General features: G+C 46.8%; 3 protein-coding genes across 7 annotated transcripts; 2 read left to right on the plus strand and 1 right to left on the minus strand.

The window, feature by feature from the left end:
- Positions 1–181: 181 nt before the first annotated feature.
- On the plus strand, positions 182–13,373 carry Nxf1 (nuclear RNA export factor 1). The gene is made up of 21 exons (NM_021579.2): positions 182–277; positions 4,849–5,032; positions 5,227–5,380; positions 6,073–6,156; positions 6,237–6,341; positions 6,461–6,541; positions 6,622–6,691; positions 6,803–6,891; positions 6,998–7,105; positions 7,443–7,552; positions 9,315–9,351; positions 9,594–9,662; positions 9,742–9,797; positions 9,915–10,022; positions 10,122–10,180; positions 10,275–10,390; positions 10,515–10,557; positions 11,310–11,382; positions 11,653–11,835; positions 12,730–12,790; positions 13,026–13,373. Exons 1-21 carry the CDS (start codon positions 250–252, stop codon positions 13,062–13,064), a joined length of 1,857 nt encoding a protein of 618 aa, NP_067590.2. The 5' UTR covers positions 182–249; the 3' UTR covers positions 13,065–13,373.
- A 78-nt stretch (positions 13,374–13,451) lies between these two features.
- Positions 13,452–14,813, plus strand: Tmem223 (transmembrane protein 223). The gene is made up of 2 exons (NM_001191104.1): positions 13,452–13,766; positions 14,381–14,813. Exons 1-2 carry the CDS (start codon positions 13,460–13,462, stop codon positions 14,671–14,673), a joined length of 600 nt encoding a protein of 199 aa, NP_001178033.1. The 5' UTR covers positions 13,452–13,459; the 3' UTR covers positions 14,674–14,813.
- A 48-nt stretch (positions 14,814–14,861) lies between these two features.
- Positions 14,862–16,848, minus strand: Tmem179b (transmembrane protein 179B). Of its 5 annotated transcripts, none has more exons than NR_174680.1 (5): positions 16,726–16,848; positions 15,871–15,952; positions 15,658–15,792; positions 15,408–15,486; positions 14,862–15,212 (listed from the first exon to the last, which is right to left on the minus strand). NR_174680.1 is itself a non-coding variant. In NM_001401303.1 (5 exons), the coding sequence occupies exons 1-5, from the start codon at positions 16,819–16,821 to the stop codon at positions 15,051–15,053; spliced, it is 660 nt and encodes a 219-aa protein (NP_001388232.1). In that variant the 5' UTR covers positions 16,822–16,848; the 3' UTR covers positions 14,862–15,050. The 5 variants fall into 5 exon arrangements, 2 of the variants coding, with proteins under 2 accessions (NP_001388232.1, NP_001103042.1); NR_174682.1 differs by having other exon boundaries at positions 15,871–16,071; NM_001401303.1 differs by having other exon boundaries at positions 15,871–16,058.
- Between the last annotated feature and the right edge of the window lie 13 nt (positions 16,849–16,861).

A 16,861-nucleotide genomic window follows, 5' to 3' on the forward strand; every position in this document is an offset into this window, starting at 1 on the left:
GTGGGCGGGCCTCGGAGGGCCTGGCCACGCCTCCGAGCGGCCGCCCTGCTTCTGCGCAGGCTCAGAGAGCGCGTTCCTGCCCCGCGGCACCGCCCACATCCTGGGGACGTCGGCTGCGCGCGACGTGCTTCGCCGGATAAATGCGGTGGCGCCGGTCGTAGGAGAGCTTCTGTCCTGAGCGCCAAGGCGTCCGGGTGTTTGGTGGCGTCAGGTTCTGCGCCTGAGCCCGCCCCTGTACCTGCCTGTGCCATGGCGGACGAAGGGAAGTCATACAACGGTTAGTGCGGGGCCTCGGGCCGGGAGGCGACGCGGTGGGTCAGGGTGGGCGGCCCCGGCCTAGGCCTCAGCCCGGGGGCGGGAGGCCGCGAGGAGCCCTACGTCCGTAGGTAGCGGTGGCCGCGCGGGCAGGGGGCGCGGGACGCCGCGGGACCCGGGGACTCCAGAGTCGCCCGGATTCTGGCGTTGGAGGACCTGTGGCTCAGGGGTGAGGTGACAAGATTTCCTTTCAACTTTGAGGGTGGTTGATGCCTGTCAGTTCAGTTTGGCAGCCGGACTCTTCCTTTAAATGTGAGTCAGTAGTCAGGCTACCCTGGTGCCCTATTTTTTTTTTTTTTTTAAATACGATCAGTCTGTTCTTGCAGCTTGCTGCTTATTGTTTACCCAGTTTTCTAGCCCGCACACCTACCCTGACTTGTTAATTCATTGTGGTGGTTAGGACAGTATGACAGCTGAGGTTTGAATCTGAAGTTGGCTGTGCTAACCCCGAGTGAGTTAAACTTTGAGGCCTTGTTTTCCATCTCTTTCATGTGGGTACTTGTCTCCCGTGTCCCGTGTGTGTGTGTGTGTGTGTGTGTGTGTGTGTGTGTGTGTGTGTGTGTGTGTGTGAGAGAGAGAGAGAGAGAGAGAGAGAGAGAGAGAGAGAGAGAGAGAGAGATCATTTTATTAAGTGCCTCAAACACAGTGACTGGAGTGGGGATTTTTCAGTGAACCGTACTTGGACTGTCTCTTTAATGTATTCCTTTTTACTAGGGTCACTTGATATTAGGTATTAGATACTAGAAATTAGGTAGATTTCTTTGAAAGTTATGAATCTTTTTTTGTGCTTGTGTGGTGCTGATGACTTATCTATGCCTGAAAAATCTCTACCCAATGACCTTTTATTTTAATTCAAATATAATTGATCTCCTTCCTCCAGCCACTCACCTGTCATCCACTCCTCTCGCCAAATTCATGCAACTTGCTGAGTTCATTTAGTGTTATGTATTAGTTTGTAAAGCATACCATTTGGGATTGGCTAGCCATTTGGGGAGTTTGTCCCTTGGAAAGGCTAATTCTCCCTTATAGGGTCAGCCCAGGCTGGCTTCAGTCAGTCTTACTGTGTCAGCTTCCCAAGCTCAGCATTGCAGGCAGGCATGTGCCACCCACCATGCCTGCCTCACAGATGTTTACGGTTTACTTTTTTTTTTTTTTTTTTTTTTTTTTTGGTTCTAGGGTTGAACTTAAGGTCTGACAAAAGGTAAATAAATAGAACCAAGTGTAGTAGTACATTGTTTAAGGTAAGAGGATCAGAGAGGTTCAAGGTCATCCTCCACTACATACATAGTGTGCCCGGCTTTCTGTTCTCCCACAGAGCTATATTCCCATCCCTTGTTATTTTTTTGAGATGGTTTGCCAAGTTGCCCAGACTGACTTGAAGTTTTGAATTCTGCCTCAGCCTCAGTCTGGGTGATCTTTTTGAGTGTGGAAGGATAGACAAGCACTTTATCAACTAATCAGTATCCTTAGCCCTCCTTTTATTCGTTTTGTCTATATATAGGCAGACCAAACACTAAGAGAAACAGGGTTTCAATCCCAGTCTGGCCTTAAACTCTGTGTAGCTCAGATCCTCTTCCCTTAAACGGTGTACTACTACACTTGGTTCTATTTATTTATTTATTTATGTATTTGTTTACTGAAACAGTGTCTCAAAGTGTAGTTCTGAATGATCTAGAACACACTGAAAAGACCAGGCTGGCTTTCAGAACTCTGCCACTGTCTGGAATTAAGTTGTGGGTCACAATGTTTGGCTTCTTTCCCTTTTTTTTTTTTTTTTTTTTCTTTTTGGTTCTTTTTTTTCGGAGCTGGGGACCGAACCCAGGGCCTTACGCTTCCTAGGTAAGCGCTCTACGACTGAGCTAAATCCCCAGCCCCGCTTCTTTCCCTTTTTAAGGTATACTCTTAGCTGATCTGGAACTTGGATTCCTCCTGCTTCAAACACTAGTTATATTGGAGGACTCTAATGTGGAACCTGCACCAGACCCTGAATCTAGAAGTTCCTTGAGGTGTTTTTTTTTTTCCCCAAAGAAACTAGCATTTCCTAAATTCAGAGTGCAGAAGATGGTAGTTGTTTTTAAGAGACTTTACATCATATTTGTAAGAATTCTTTATTTTTCGAGAATCTCATGTAGCCCAGGATGGCTTTGAAAACTTTGTGTAATTGAAGCCTCCCCTTCCCAATTGCCAGGATTACAGGTGTTGGCCACAACATCTGGCTCTGTAACCATCAATTGTACAGCAAGTGGCAGATTTCACGTGGTTTTTCAGGGGTCTGGTTAGATTTTGGGGTTGCTCACACTTCCACATTCTACTCTCTGTAGGAACTGGTTTCTGGGTATTTTTGTTTTTCTTTTTTCTTTCTTTCTTTTTTTTTTTTCCTTTTCTTTTTTTCAGAACTGGGGACCGAACCCAGGGCCTTGCGCTTGATAGGCAAGCGCTCTACCACTGAGCTAAATCCCCAACCCCTTTTTTCTTTAAATTCTAAATTTTCTGGCAATTTTATACATATAATACACAGTGTATTGTGATTGTGTGCCCCTTTCATTACTCTTTTGTTTTTACTTATTTACTTTGTTTACTTACTTTATTTAATGTATAAGTGCTCTGGTGCATGTACACCTGCATGCCAGAAGGGGGCATCAGATTCCTTTATAGATAATCTTGAACCACTGTGGGATTTGAACTCAGGACCTCTGTAAGAGCAGCCAGTGCTCTAAACCGTTGAGCCATCTCTCTAGCCCTACTCTTTTTTTTTTTTTTTAAAGATTTATTTATTTTATGTATATGAGCACACTGTTGCTGACACACCAGAAGAGGTCATTGGATCCAATTAAGGGTGGTTGTGAGCCACCATGTGGTTGCTGGGAATTGAAGTCAGGACCTCTGGGAAAGCAGCCAGTGCTCTTAAGCCCTGAGCCATCTCTCAGCTCCCTACTCTTTGTTTTTAAGAGTTTATTTTTTTTCTGTGTCTGAGTATTTTGCCTATGTGTTTATTTTTCTATCATGTGTATGTCTGGTGCCTGCAGAGGCTGGAAGAGGACATTGGCTTCCCTGGAGTTAACTACAGAGGCCACTTCCATGCAGATATCAGAGCCCTTGACAAAGGAAAGATCTCTATAGGACATCAACATCAGGAACAAGTTATTGGAAAACCTAGGAATATTGAAAAATAAAAGGGTCAAGCATATACTCACGGAGACTCATTGCTTAAGAACACTTTCCAGAATACTAGCTTTGATTCTCAGCACCTACACTACAGTGCACAGCTGTTAGCTACTGTGTGGGTGCTGGAAGCCCATTCTGGGTCCTTTAGAAGAGCAGCTAGTGCTCTAATCATTGAGTGATTTTTTTCCCCCCCAGCCTCTAACCTACTGAGTTTAGTTAAGGTTGTTCATATGAACTTCTGGGGAGGCTCTTCCCTTCTGCCTTTTTTTTTTTTTTTCTTTTTCTTTTTCTTTTTTTTCGGAGCTGGGGACCGAACCCAGGGCCTTTTGCTTGCTAGACAAGCGCTCTACCACTGAGCTAAATGCCCACCCCGCAGCTAGTTTTCTTTTTTTTTTTTTTTTCCAGAGCTGGGGACCGAACCCAGGGCCTTGCGCTCCTAGGCAAGCGCTCTACCACTGAGCTAAATCCCCAACCCCCGCAGCTAGTTTTCTTAAGAACACTATTCCTAGCCCAAACACAGAGGCTTCCCAGAAGCTAATGGGAGCAGATGTGGAAAAAGAGAAACACTGGATCTGGGGGGAGAAAGGAGTTGGGTGGGGGAAGACTGGGAGAAGTGGAGGGAGGAGAAGCCCCAGTCAGAATATATTGTATAAAAAAAGAGGGGCTGGGGATTTAGCTCAGTGGTAGAGCGCTTACCTAGGAAGCGCAAGGCCCTGGGTTCGGTCCCCAGCTCCGAAAAAAAGAACCAAAAAAAAAAAAAAAAAAAAGAATAAGTAGGGGCTGAAGAGATGGCTCTGCTCTTCCAGAGGTCCTGAGTTCAATTCCCAGCACCAACATGGTGGCTCACAACCATCTGTAATGGGCATCTGATGTCCTCTTCTGGTGTATCTGAAGACAGCAACAGTATATTCACATATATAAAATAAATAAGTCTTTTTTTTTTAAAGGGATAAATAAAAAAAAAAAGGCATCTTACAGGGGGTGGTGGCTCATTTAATCCCAGCACCTGGGGAGGTAGAGGCAGGTGAATCTACAAGGCCAACTTGGTCTACAGTTAGTTCTAGGATAGCCAGAGCTACACAGAGAAACCCTGTGATGGCAGTGTGGTAAGTTATTTCTCCAGTGCCCTGAGGTACATTCTTGACCCTTTTCCAACATCCCTATAGTTTCCAATAACTTGTTCATGATATTGATGTCCTAGAGAAAGTTCTTTGCTCTGGCTAGGGCATAGGCATCTCTATGGAGGAAGCCTTTGTAGTTAAAATCTGTTTTTTCTAAGAGTACAGAGTACTAGAAACTGGTGGTTACACCAAGGTAACTAGGACCCCTCATATATTTACTAATTTCTGTGTCTGTTTCCATCTCCAGAACATGATGACCGTGTTAGTTTCCCACAAAGAAGAAAGAAAGGTCGGGGGCCTTTCCGATGGAAGTGTGGTGAGGGGAATCGTAGGTCTGGAAGAGGTGGTTCTGGTATACGGTCTTCCCGGTTTGAGGAAGATGATGGAGATGTGGCAATGAATGATCCCCAGGATGGCCCCCGAGTGAGATAGTAAGTGAATAATTGGTCTGCTTTGAATAGTGACCCACTGAATTATGTAGACCTGTTATTTATTGTCTTTGTCGTTTCTCGTCTCACCTTGTAAAGTGATACTTGACAGAATCAGTTTAGTAGCTGTAGTTTCCCTAGCAGGACTGGTTCATCTTCCCTAGTGTTTATGGAAATGTAATTCTGCTTCCCAACAGCAACCCCTATACCAGCCGACCTAACCGTCGGAGAGATACTTGGCATGATCGAGATCGGATTCATGTTACTGTACGGAGAGACAGAGCTCCTCAAGAAAGAGGAGGTGCTGGCACCAGTCAAGATGGGACCACCAAGAACTGGTTCAAGATTACAGTGAGTACTTGGATGAGTAAGGTGGTTCAGAAAACAGGACTGGACTCAGTCAGAGTGTTTTGACACCTGCCTCTAGCTCCTCAAATGTGTTTTCTCTAATGTTTACTCACTCAACAGTGAAGTATACTAATCTATCCTTTCCTCAAATGAATATCTTAGAACATCTAAGAACAGAGTTAAGGAAGGGAGTTCAGGAGGATAGGCAAGGCGACACATGGAGGGGAAATCTGGATGTAGAGTCACACTCAAGCTAAGAGTGACTCTAGGAGACCGTGGAGTCTCTGGGAGCCAAGTAAGGCATACATACATAATACCTTAGGACTTTTTGAATTAATACATTTGATATGTGCCCATGTTTGAGCCATCTTGCCAGGAGTAATAAGTATATGGAAAGGAGTTTAAGGAATCTTTGTATCTCAAGTGGAAACCATAGACCTGTTCCTTTCTTTAGGAGAAAAAAAAAACCCAGCTACTTTAGGATAGAAGGGCACTACCAGCCTCATGCATGTAAGCATGCTTCCTATCGCTGAGACCTCATGCATGCTAACTGCCTCTGTCAGCCGCATGCATGCCAGGTTAGGCATGCTTTCTGACAAAGCACTAGGAATATTTTCAATCTTGGCAGAAAATACAAAAAGAGAACTGAAATATGCTGGCTTGGTTACATCTGTACCCTTCTCTCTCACTTTCAGATTCCTTATGGCAAAAAGTATGATAAAATGTGGCTTCTGAGCATGATTCAGAGCAAGTGCAGTGTCCCCTTCAACCCCATTGAGGTAAGGCAAAGTTAGACCTGAAAGGCTGTGGAAGGGCCTGTGGACTACAAATCTAATATTCTTTGTTTTCCTTCTTCCAGTTTCACTATGAAAATACACGGGCCCAGTTTTTTGTGGAAGATGCCACTACCGCTTCTGCATTAAAGGCTGTCAACTATAAGATTCAGGATCGAGAAAACAGAAGGGTATGAACAAAGGGCCTGGCATGGCACAGTTGGCACTGATGCGCTAAAAGGGACTAAGTCTTAGTGCTGGTGATTAGGCTTCCCTCAAATACACTCTTGCCTTTCTGTCTTCTCTTCAGATATCTATCATCATCAACTCTTCTGCTCCACCCTATATTGTACAGAATGAACTGAAGCCTGAACAAGTAGAGCAGCTCAAGGTAAGGCTGGCTCAAGTGACAATGGTCCAGCAGACTTTAAATCTCCATCGGTGACCACTAAACCCTTTGTCTTCCTTTAGCTGATCATGAGCAAACGATATGATGGCTCCCAGCAAGCACTTGACCTCAAGGGCCTCCGCTCAGACCCAGGTATGACTGACAGCAATGATCCTGACTAAATGGAGAGGGGGACAATTGGTCTTTATAACACTGGTATGAGCAAGCCCTCTCAGACTTCCTTTTTTTTCCTGCTTGCTAAAGATTTGGTGGCCCAGAACATCGATGTTGTTCTAAACCGTAGAGGCTGTATGGCAGCCGCCCTGAGGATCATTGAAGAGAACATTCCTGAGGTGAAGCTTCTTTTTTTTGCATTAGAAAGCAGAGTGAGATGGGTAGGATAGGATGAGGGACAAATTTGCCTTGTGGTAACACATCTAAACTTTGTTCTATTCACAGCTATTGTCTTTGAACTTGAGTAACAACAGGCTGTACAAGCTTGATGACATGTCCAGCATTGTACAGAAGGCACCAAACTTAAAGATCCTGAATCTCTCTGGAAACGAAGTAAGACGGATCCCTAGTGGTACTTTGGTTTAATGGTTACTGGTTATGAATGGGTGGAGGCAGACTGTATGGGAGTTGGTTCTTCCCTTCCTCCCACTGTGAGTTCTTGGACTGGAACTTGGGTTGTGAGATGCTCACAAGGCAGGAGCTTCTGCCCACTGAGCCATCACACTGACCCTTGGCTGTATTTCTGTGGTGGTGGAGAGCGAGAACAGTTTGGCTGGCCATGGTGGGAAGCAAGAAAGAAAACTTAGGTTGTATTTGGAAACATGGGGATCCAGCTGCTATCCTTAGTAAAGTCCGTTTCCTGCCTCTTTTCTTCCCTCATCCTTCACAGTTGAAGTCCGAGTGGGAATTAGACAAGATAAAAGGGCTGAAGCTGGAAGAGCTGTGGCTTGACAGAAACCCCATGTGTGACACCTTCCTAGACCAGTCCACCTATATCAGGTCAGTTGTAGCCTCTGTCTCCCCTCCTGGGGACATTCACCCCCTGGGAGGCTGAGCTAATGCACCCTGACCAGTACCCGTCTACAGGAGAACATGCAGCCCTGAGCTGGAACCACCTGTCCTTTGGGAGGAGGATCCCGTACTCCTTTCTGCCTGTCAATGTCTCCTAGCTTTGTCCTAGATCTCCTCTCCTTTCTTCTCACCTGACTACTATATTCTGATTCTCTGGCCTTTCTCCTTCCTTCCTGAACACAGCCTTTTCTAGAATCTCCCTACCTGTTATTCCAGGAAGGATACCTCTTCTTTTCTGTTCTGATGTGGAGGTGTCTTATATATGTCCTACCTGTGTGTTTGTCTTCAGCCAAAAGCCTAGAGTACTCAGACTGAGAAAGCCCTCTCTTACTGAGATGGGCCTTCCTTCCTTTGCCCTTCGATGGTCCCTCTTGCCGTTGTACCAAGAGGGACTCTGTTTTCATGACACACTTAGCCAGGGCTGTTGCCTGGTCCTTCCTGCCCATGACGAGGTTGGTGCCTCTTGCAGGCTGGCACCATGCTAGTGGTCTCTCTTGCCTAGTGCTGTGAACTGGGCCCTTCCTGGAGAAGAAACCTGGGTTCCCTAAGATGTGACCAAAGCCAGGGACCCCGCCAGCAGGTGAGGGGATCCCAAGGCAAATGCTGGGCGTGGAGGCCATAGGGGCATCTGCTACCAAGGAGACAGAGAAATGACCCTGTCAGGGGCATGGCTCCTCCCTCACTCGCACACCTCACGTCACCCTGCTTGGCCCCGGAGATGGCTGGTTAGCCAGAGACGGGTAAGATTCCTCAGGGAAGGAACAACCTAAGACAGGCACAGTCGCATAGGGGCCATCAGGAGAAAACTTGGGGGCCAACTGAGGTGGGGCACAGACCCTCACCCCCCCAACTCGGCAGAGGCCTGAACCCTTCTGAGGGAGGTCTCCTGACCCCATGGCTGCTTTACCTCCCACGCCCAGCTCAGACCGGGACCCATGGAGCAGACAGAGACCTGGCCAACAGCAACTGCAAACCATTATAGGACTTATTCTCCATTTCTACCTTGGGACCACAGGAAAGGGGCAGCTGAAGGAAAGGGCTGTATCAGGAGGTCTTTCTTTCTACCATTCTTTTCTGAATGCCTCTGCCTTCAGGTCTGTCCCTGTTGCTTTACTTCCTCTTTGTCTCTCCATCTCTCTTTTGTCCTTGCCCTACCTTTCTCCATTTCTCTTCTTTCCCTTGGTCTCTTTTCTTTCCTCCTTTCTTCTTGAGCCCTGTCTTGTTCATCTCCTTGCCCCAACATCCCGTGCCATACTTGTGGTGTGTTCTGGTCTTGGCGAAGGCCAGACCTGGCAGAACTGGTGGATACCTGGTGAGGCAGCAGAGCCCCTGGGCTCCCACCCCATTCCCTCCTCCCGGGGCTGCACAGGTGAGTAGGTGGAAGGTAAGGGGGGAAAGGTGGGGAAGGCAGCCCTAGGCTTAAAGCCTGGGCTGAGAGTGTCCTTCTGTGGCACTTGGGATCAGGCAGTGAGACAACAAAGTCAGCCTTCAAGGCAATTCAGAAGGGGTGCCCCTGGTGAGGAGGGGAATGGGTGTTCTTGTCCCCAAGTTTAATTTAAGCTGGGGAGGAGGGGGCGATGTACAGGATGGGATGGGCTGTTCCTCGGGTTTTTGGTGTATTTGCTCCTAGAGCAGCCCAGGAGGCATGATGGCTCTGAAGCGTCTCTCACTTCTGTCCCGTTCTTGACAGCACCATTCGCGAACGATTTCCCAAGTTATTACGCCTGGTAAGTTTAATACTGTTCTCAGTAGCAAGGACAGCCAAGGTCTTGCCTCTATTTTGTGACCATCCATGTAGGTGTGGAGATTTCTTTGAGAATCTGCTAACAGTGGAAATCATCATCCTAGAAACGCTTGTTGACAAAGTTTATATAGGATCCCTGTATACTCTCCATGCTTTAGCTTTTCTGTATGCTTACAAATCCCGTCTTTGTTCTGTTTCTCATGTTACATTCACTTCTTTTTACAGGATGGCCATGAGCTACCCCCTCCAATTGCCTTTGATGTCGAAGCCCCTACTATGTTACCACCCTGCAAGGTCAGAATTGGGCTTAGAATTAGAGCTGTGTGTCGGATACATACTGGTCCTGTGACCCTAACATCTTGTTTGATTTCAGGGAAGCTATTTTGGAACAGAGAACCTAAAGAGTCTGGTCCTGCACTTCTTGCAGCAGTAAGTTTCCCAGGAGCCCTTAGTGCTGGGGATAATGGCTGGTCTGTGCGTACTCACTGCTATATGTGTCCTTTTGGTTCCAGACACAGAATTCAGACTCTTTAACTTTCCTTACAGGTACTATGCAATTTATGACTCAGGAGACCGCCAGGGTCTTCTGGATGCCTACCATGATGGCGCCTGTTGCTCGCTAAGCACTCCTTCCAACCCTCAGAACCCTGTCCGGTAAGTGTCACATGTCAGAACCTATCCAGAACCAAAAGATTATTTGGGAGATACAGGCCACTGATCTGACCACCACCATCATTCCCTCTTATTTTCCAGACACAACTTAGCCAAATACTTCAATGACAGCAGAAATGTGAAGAAGATTAAAGATACCAGTAAGTTTATTGTGTGTGCAGTCAAAATGGGAATCAGTAGAGCTAGCCAGTGTGGATGTGCCCTAACCGTGGTTTCCCTTCCTTCTGCTTGTAGCCACGCGGTTCCGGCTATTAAAGCATACACGTCTTAATGTCGTTGCCTTCCTCAATGAGTTACCTAAAACTCACCATGACGTTAACTCCTTTGTGGTAGATATAAGTGCCCAAACAGTAAGTACATATGTTTTCCTAATGAAGCTCAGAAGTGGGGTCATGAGTTCAGCATTCACTGGGTAAGGAGGCTCAGGCTCCGGGTTGGGAACCTCCATTACTTCGGGTGCTTTTTCTCTTTCAGAGCACATTGTTGTGTTTTTCTGTCAATGGAGTCTTCAAGGAAGGTAAGAATTTTGAGTTCTGAACCTTTCTCAGTATCTTTAGTTTCCTAGCTGACTTCTCATCCCTTTTCTTCTCCGACCTCTGTCCTATTTTGCCCAGTACATCTTGGTTTGGCCTTAAAACTCTTCCACCTGTCTTACCTGCAGTATGACAAAAACCTGGGGACCCAAACAGTGTAAGCGTAAGAGTCAGGCAGGTCTCCATTTCTTTTTTTTTTTTTTTAAAGAATTATTTATTTTATGTATATGAGTACACTGTAGCTGTCTTCAGAGGGCATCAGATCCCATTATAGTCGATAGCCACCATGTGGTTGCTGGGAATTGAACTCAGAACCTCTGGAAGAGTAGTCAGTGCTCTTAACTGCTGAGCCATCTCCCCAGCCCAGGTCTCCATTTCTGTCCCTGTGTTAATGCTGTGGGTCTGGGAAAGTTGCAATACCTTTGAATCTTGTTCTTTTTTCTGTTTTGTTAGATGATTTCATAATACTTTTGCACAGTGGTACTTCAGGAATGATTTCAGGCACTTTGCCAAGCTAGGCTAACACTTTTAAATTGTTTTACTTCCTATAGCACACAGCAAATTCTGTTATTATCTGATCTGTCCCTTTATCCCACCTCTGTTTCCTTATGACCAAATAACCCTCCTTACCTGACCAAGTTAGGAGTCTCTGTGTCAGACACCGTGGTGTGAGTGATAATTGTAAGATCAAGCCTGAATGGCTTAAGGAGCCATTGCCACACTTCTCTCATTGCAGTGGACGGGAAGTCTCGAGATTCTTTACGTGCTTTCACGAGAACGTTCATTGCTGTTCCTGCCAGCAATTCAGGGTAAGTACTCAGCTTATCAGTTTGGGTATTATTTTCAGTCCCAGGGTAGCAGTGTGATAGCTGGAAGGTAGAGATATTCCTTAGGTAGTTTTCAGAATTGCAGAAAAGCAATAGAAGTTTATGAAGTGAATAGCAACTCTTGGTGTGTTAGGGAATGAAAGGGAACATGGGAGGGAGGGGCATGTGGATGTTAACCAGATCTGAGAACAAAGACAGTGTAGAAAGATGAGGTCATTTGTCCGTTTATTTAAGATTTTTTTTGTCCCCAAGGCTATGTATTGTAAATGACGAATTATTTGTGCGGAACGCCAGCCCTGAAGAAATCCAAAGAGCCTTCGCCATGCCTGCACCCACACCTTCTTCCAGCCCAGTACCCACACTCTCCCAAGAACAGCAGGATATGTTACAAGCATTTTCTACCCAGTCTGGCATGAACCTCGAGTGGTCTCAGAAGTGAGTGTTGAGCATGGATAGGACCAAGGGGAAACAGATAGCCTGACAGTGAATTAGAGTGCTTTAATAAAAAGATTCCTACTAAGAATTCTGCATAAATTATTTTTTAAAATTTAAAGCGCAAATGAAGAATTCGTTTTCTGTCCCCCTCCCAGCTACCTATGGCCTCCCTCTTCCCCAAGCAGAATTACAGATTAAAGCTGACTTCACAAATGCAGTAGTCACTCTACCACCAAGCTCTTTTCAGGTGGTTGTTTTGAAACAGGGTCTCACTATGCACAGAGCTCTGCTTGCTTCTCCCTCCAAAGTGTTGTGATTAAAGGCATGAGCCAAGTTTTTATTTATTTATTGTTTGTTTTGTTGTCCATTTTTAAACAGGAACTCACTAAGTTCACTAAACCTGGGCTTCAACTCTTTACCCAGTCCTAAATTCCAGTGGGCCTCAGCACTCCAGGGAGCTAGGGCTGTAGGTACAGCACATGCCTAGTTCCGAGTCTTTATGTATGGTTCTGCACCTTTTGTTTTGAGACAGGGTCTCACTTTGTGCCTTGGCTGCTTGGAAGCCACTGTGTAGCCCAGGTTTGCCTCAGCCTCACCGAGTTCCCCAGCTGCTTCAGCCTCTCCAGTGATAGGATTGAAGGCCTGAGCTGCCTTGCCCAGCTGGAATGTAGTTTTTAAACTGTATAGCTCTTTCCCTACCAGTGTAAACTACATTGGTCATTTATGGTAGACATTTTGACCATTTAACATTTGTACAAGTGGTGCGATGGTGTGTGAACTTAATGAAAACATTGGTGACGTTCTCCACGGGTTGGATTCTGGGGTGACATTCAGTGGTCAGTGACTGACTGCATTTTGGTTCTCATGTGGCTTCCTATTTTAATCATACTGCAGGTGCCTTCAAGACAATAACTGGGACTACACCAGATCTGCCCAGGCCTTCACTCATCTCAAGGTAAAGTATAGGAATTTTGTGGTTAAAAACGGATCTCTGCGCCTTTAAAAAGGGTCAGATGAAGGCTGGGCGTGGTGATGGTTGCCTTTAATCGGCATTTGGGAGGCAGATCTCTGGGTTTGAGGCTAGCCTGGTCTACATAGAGAGTGCCAGGACAGCCGGTGAGTCACAGGAGCTGAGCAGGGAAGGTGGGAGAGAGGTCACCTGGCTCTACTTATATTTTATCTTTCTGCAGGCCAAGGGAGAGATTCCAGAAGTAGCGTTTATGAAATGATCTCAAGAAAAGTCCCCTTGTAAATAGCCCTTGGATAATATTGTCTGGCTGTCATCTGCGGACTCCTGTCCAGCCCGAGGCCACCCTGTAACTGTGACTGGGGAGGAAGGGCTGCTTCATCCTCCTCACCTACCTTCTGGAAGACTTAGAGAAGACTTCCGGAAGATTGAGCCTCATGGTGCCAGGAAGCCAAAGCTTACTTTGTAGAGCTGACACTAAATTACCGAAGGACTTAGGTGCTCTGTGTACTTAACCCCAGGATTCCCTTTACTTTTTAAGATAAAGAGTGATATTGTAGTGTGTGTCCCATTACTGGCTTGTTTCCCTCAATGTGGGAGGGGTGGGAAGGTGCGTCGTTATAGGAAGTCCCGCCCCGGAGACGGAAGTGCTCCGCCATGGCGGCGACTCTGCTGCCACGGTCGGTTAGCCAGCTTTTGTCTATGCTGCGGTCCGGAAATGTGCACCGGTCTTTGCAAAGCGGAGTCCCACGGGATGTGCTGCTTTTCGAGCACGAACGTAGCCGCTTCTTTGCCATCCTTGGACTGTTTTGTGCGGGTCAGAGCATCTTCTGGACTTCCCTGGCTGTTGCAGCCTTGCCCAAACCTCTGATTCGAGTACCCGCGGAGGCTCCCAACCGGGGCTCCCTGGACCTGCGCTCCGCACTCTGGCGATACGGGTTAGCTGTTGGTTGCGGCATGATGGGTAAGCACATTGCTGTGGGGCTGTGTGCACAACGCTCACTCAGCAAAAAGGGGTTTCCAAAAAAGTAGGTGGGACACCCGGTATGGGTGTGGTGTAACAGTCTCTGAATGCCTTGCACCCCCACTCTGCAAACCGCAGGCCAAGGTCTGCCCCTCACACTGGCCATGAGCAGGCTTTTGAGGCCACAGATGCATTTTCTCCCCTTAACAGTATAAAAAATGTCGATAGGTTGGTGACATGCATGAGGCCTAGGGTTTAGCCCCCAACACCGCATTTGGACAGTAGAAGATCACAAATTAAAAGTTACTGAACATTTAGCAAGCTTGTAGCCAGCATGGAATAATGGACCTTGTCTTTTATGATTTCTCTGGGTAGCTCTGGCTGCCCTGGAACTCATTCAGTAGGTCAGGCTGGCTCAGAGACCCGCTGCTTCTGCCCCCCTTAGTGATGGAGTGCGGCACCACTGCCTTGCCATCCTCCCTTTAAAAAAAGGGACTTAGGAACACAAAAGTTTTAGCGTATAATTGCTCAAAACTGTTATTTCTATTACAGTAATTTGACTCAGCTGTAAGGAGGGTCTTTATAACCTTTTACCCCACTTGGCTTTCCTGCAGGAGCCTTGGTCCCTGGTGCTGGTCTCCTCTACTCGCTCCGATCTGTGCGGTCAGTCATGCTCCTTGCAGGAGGGCAGCAGGTGACATTGACCACTTATGCCCCCTTTGGCTTGGGTACCCATTTCACAGTTCCCTTGAACCAGATTTCCTGCATGGCCCACAGAGGTGAAGTTCCTGCTATGCTGCCTCTGAAGGTCAAAGGCCGGCGCTTCTACTTCCTTTTGGACAAAGCTGGACACTTTCCCAACACTCTACTCTTTGATAACACTGTGGGTACCTACCGGAGCCTGTGAAAAAATGGCTTACCATTCTCAGATGATGCAAAACTCTTAGGGATGAGGAGACCCACCAGGGCAATGCAAAGCTGCCCAGAATCCACTAACAGCTAATAAATGGCTTCCAAAAGGCTTGATACATGCCTACTTAAGCTATCGTTCTGTCCTTTCCCATTTATTTACTTAACATCAAGAAATCCATACCATGATGAAGAAAAGTAATATATTATTTTGGTACAAAAAAGTTAAGGAGAAAAAGCAGAAGTGGCCTATTCGAATGTTTCCCTCCTGGAGGGAAAACTGAGGTTTCCAATATAAACAGGGCTGTACAGAGACAAGAAGATTAAAAGCAATTGGGCTTGGAGGTTCTGGTTGCAGAAAGCACTCGATATTCTTCAGGAGTGAGACTGGCGGTGCCCAACAAGAGCATCAGTCTCAGAGCTCCACTCTGGGTCACCCCTCTCCTGGGGCTGGTATGGTGTCGCTTGAAACTTGCACTGCATGACCTGGAGCATCAAGGCCAGACACCACAATATCAGATTCACCCAAGAAGAGGTCTGTGAGAGAGAACAGGAGTATGAGGAGGGAAGCCATCTCCAATCCAGGCCTACCCACACAACATTGTCTGATCAGATTAAGGTGACAAGTCCCATAGCTACTTTGAGCTTGTGACTGAAGTACACCCAAGCACATATTACATGGTGAACACTCAAACTACAGTTGCTTAATCTTAACATATCCCTTTGTCTCACTTCAGCATTGTGTAGGTTGGAGTAAAACTGCACAGCAGTTCCTGGAGGTTTCCATGAGATTTTCTGGGCTTCAGAGCAGCTGTAAGGTTTAAAAAAAAAAAACTTGTGAGGAAGAAGGGACATGCTCTTAAGCACATTTATGTCCTTAGCGATAAGGGCCAGAGGAAGGCGACACAGTGGGAACTCAAATGACCTGTCCCCTACAGAGGGGCAGATAGTCCCTATCAGGCTTCCCTCCCTCTCCCATTACCTAATTGTATGATTCAAGGAGATGATGGAATTGCAGAAAGAATTGGTGCCAAATCGAAGTATACAGGCAGACACTAAGATCAGGAAGATGGCTATAGCTGAGATGACCAAAGCAATTCGGAGCCCTATAGAACCTCTGAGGAAGAGAAAACAAGTTTTATGGCTGAGGTGGGACTCATTCACCTAGGCCTCTCATTATCAGTAGGGCAATCACCTCTGGGAGTCCTCGATGCAGCTGCTGTAGACCCAGAAGAAGAGGAGGAGAAGGCAGTAGAGCGCCAGGATGCCTGAAGCTCCTGCCACAAAGTAGCAGAGGGAAGAGGCTGAGGGATGTGACAAGGCCAGATAGGTGCCATTGAGTGCAACCGCACCATACAAGGGACAGCTACCACCGAAGGAGGCCTGTGGAAAGAAGCTGTTAAGTCCATTTCAGTTCAATACGCAAGATGCAGGTTCCTGTCAGATGTAAGGACTAGTTCACAAGTTTAGGTGAAATGGAGAGTAATGTGCTGGGAACAAAATCTCAGGTCCCAGAAGGATCCAAATTCAATGGGTTATAAATGTAAGAAACCCAAGAGAAATCACAAGTTTTGCCCTTTCCATCAAGCAGAAATTCCACAGTAAACGCTACTTCTTTAGTCCTTAAACAAGAAGCTCTCTTAATCTGTAAAAGGAGGCGTCCTAGACTCCTATAGTGATTCAAAGTATTCTCTCACCAGGACTACCCAGCAGTAGTTAAGATTCAAATGCACATAGCTGTATGTTTCCTCATTTCACACATCGTGTTACCATCGTGCGGCACCATGATCTTCTCTACTACTACACTACATTTTGCTTTTAGTTGTTTATTTCTTTTTTTTGCACAAATGTTTCTATTATTGGATGGATGCAGAGACGGCCTGTGTGTCTCAAAACACTAGTAGCTTATGAAGCTGGACTGTGCATGTCCAGTTCCTTTGGGGAGGAAACAACTTTGGAACGTCTAGCCCCTAGCCGGATGTAGACAATGCGGCCAGCCCCCTACGCAAGCCTGCTAGACCCTAAGGCCGGCCCGCCCCCGCAGCCGCACCTGGGTCCGGGTCAGCGCCGCGGCCGCCAGAGCCCCGCACAGGAAGGCGGCCGTGAAGAGCACGAGCTCAAGTCGCTGCAACCAGGGCAGCGCCATGGCGCCCAGGCCACCAGGAAGCCAACCGCCCAAGCCCCGC

Source organism: Rattus norvegicus, chromosome 1 (assembly GCF_021556685.1).
Source record: "Rattus norvegicus strain SHRSP/BbbUtx chromosome 1, alternate assembly SHRSP_T2T, whole genome shotgun sequence".
In the NCBI taxonomy this organism is placed as follows: Eukaryota; Metazoa; Chordata; class Mammalia; order Rodentia; family Muridae; genus Rattus; species Rattus norvegicus.

Coding starts and splice junctions, on each gene's coding strand:
- Nxf1 (NM_021579.2), top strand. CDS start 250: ATGGCGGACGAAGGGAAGTCATACAACG. Junction 7,106..7,442: donor TGAATCTCTCTGGAAACGAA/GTAAGACGGATC, acceptor CATCCTTCACAG/TTGAAGTCCGAGTGGGAATT. Junction 10,391..10,514: donor TAGATATAAGTGCCCAAACA/GTAAGTACATAT, acceptor TTTCTCTTTCAG/AGCACATTGTTGTGTTTTTC.
- Tmem223 (NM_001191104.1), top strand. CDS start 13,460: ATGGCGGCGACTCTGCTGCCACGGTCGGTTAGCCAGCTTTTGTCTATG. Junction 13,767..14,380: donor TGTTGGTTGCGGCATGATGG/GTAAGCACATTG, acceptor GCTTTCCTGCAG/GAGCCTTGGTCCCTGGTGCT.
- Tmem179b (NM_001401303.1), bottom strand. CDS start 16,821: ATGGCGCTGCCCTGGTTGCAGCGACTTGAGCTCGTGCTCTTCACGGCC. Junction 16,059..16,725: donor CGGCGCTGACCCGGACCCAG/GTGCGGCTGCGG, acceptor TTCTTTCCACAG/GCCTCCTTCGGTGGTAGCTG. Junction 15,213..15,407: donor CCAACCTACACAATGCTGAA/GTGAGACAAAGG, acceptor TCTCTCTCACAG/ACCTCTTCTTGGGTGAATCT.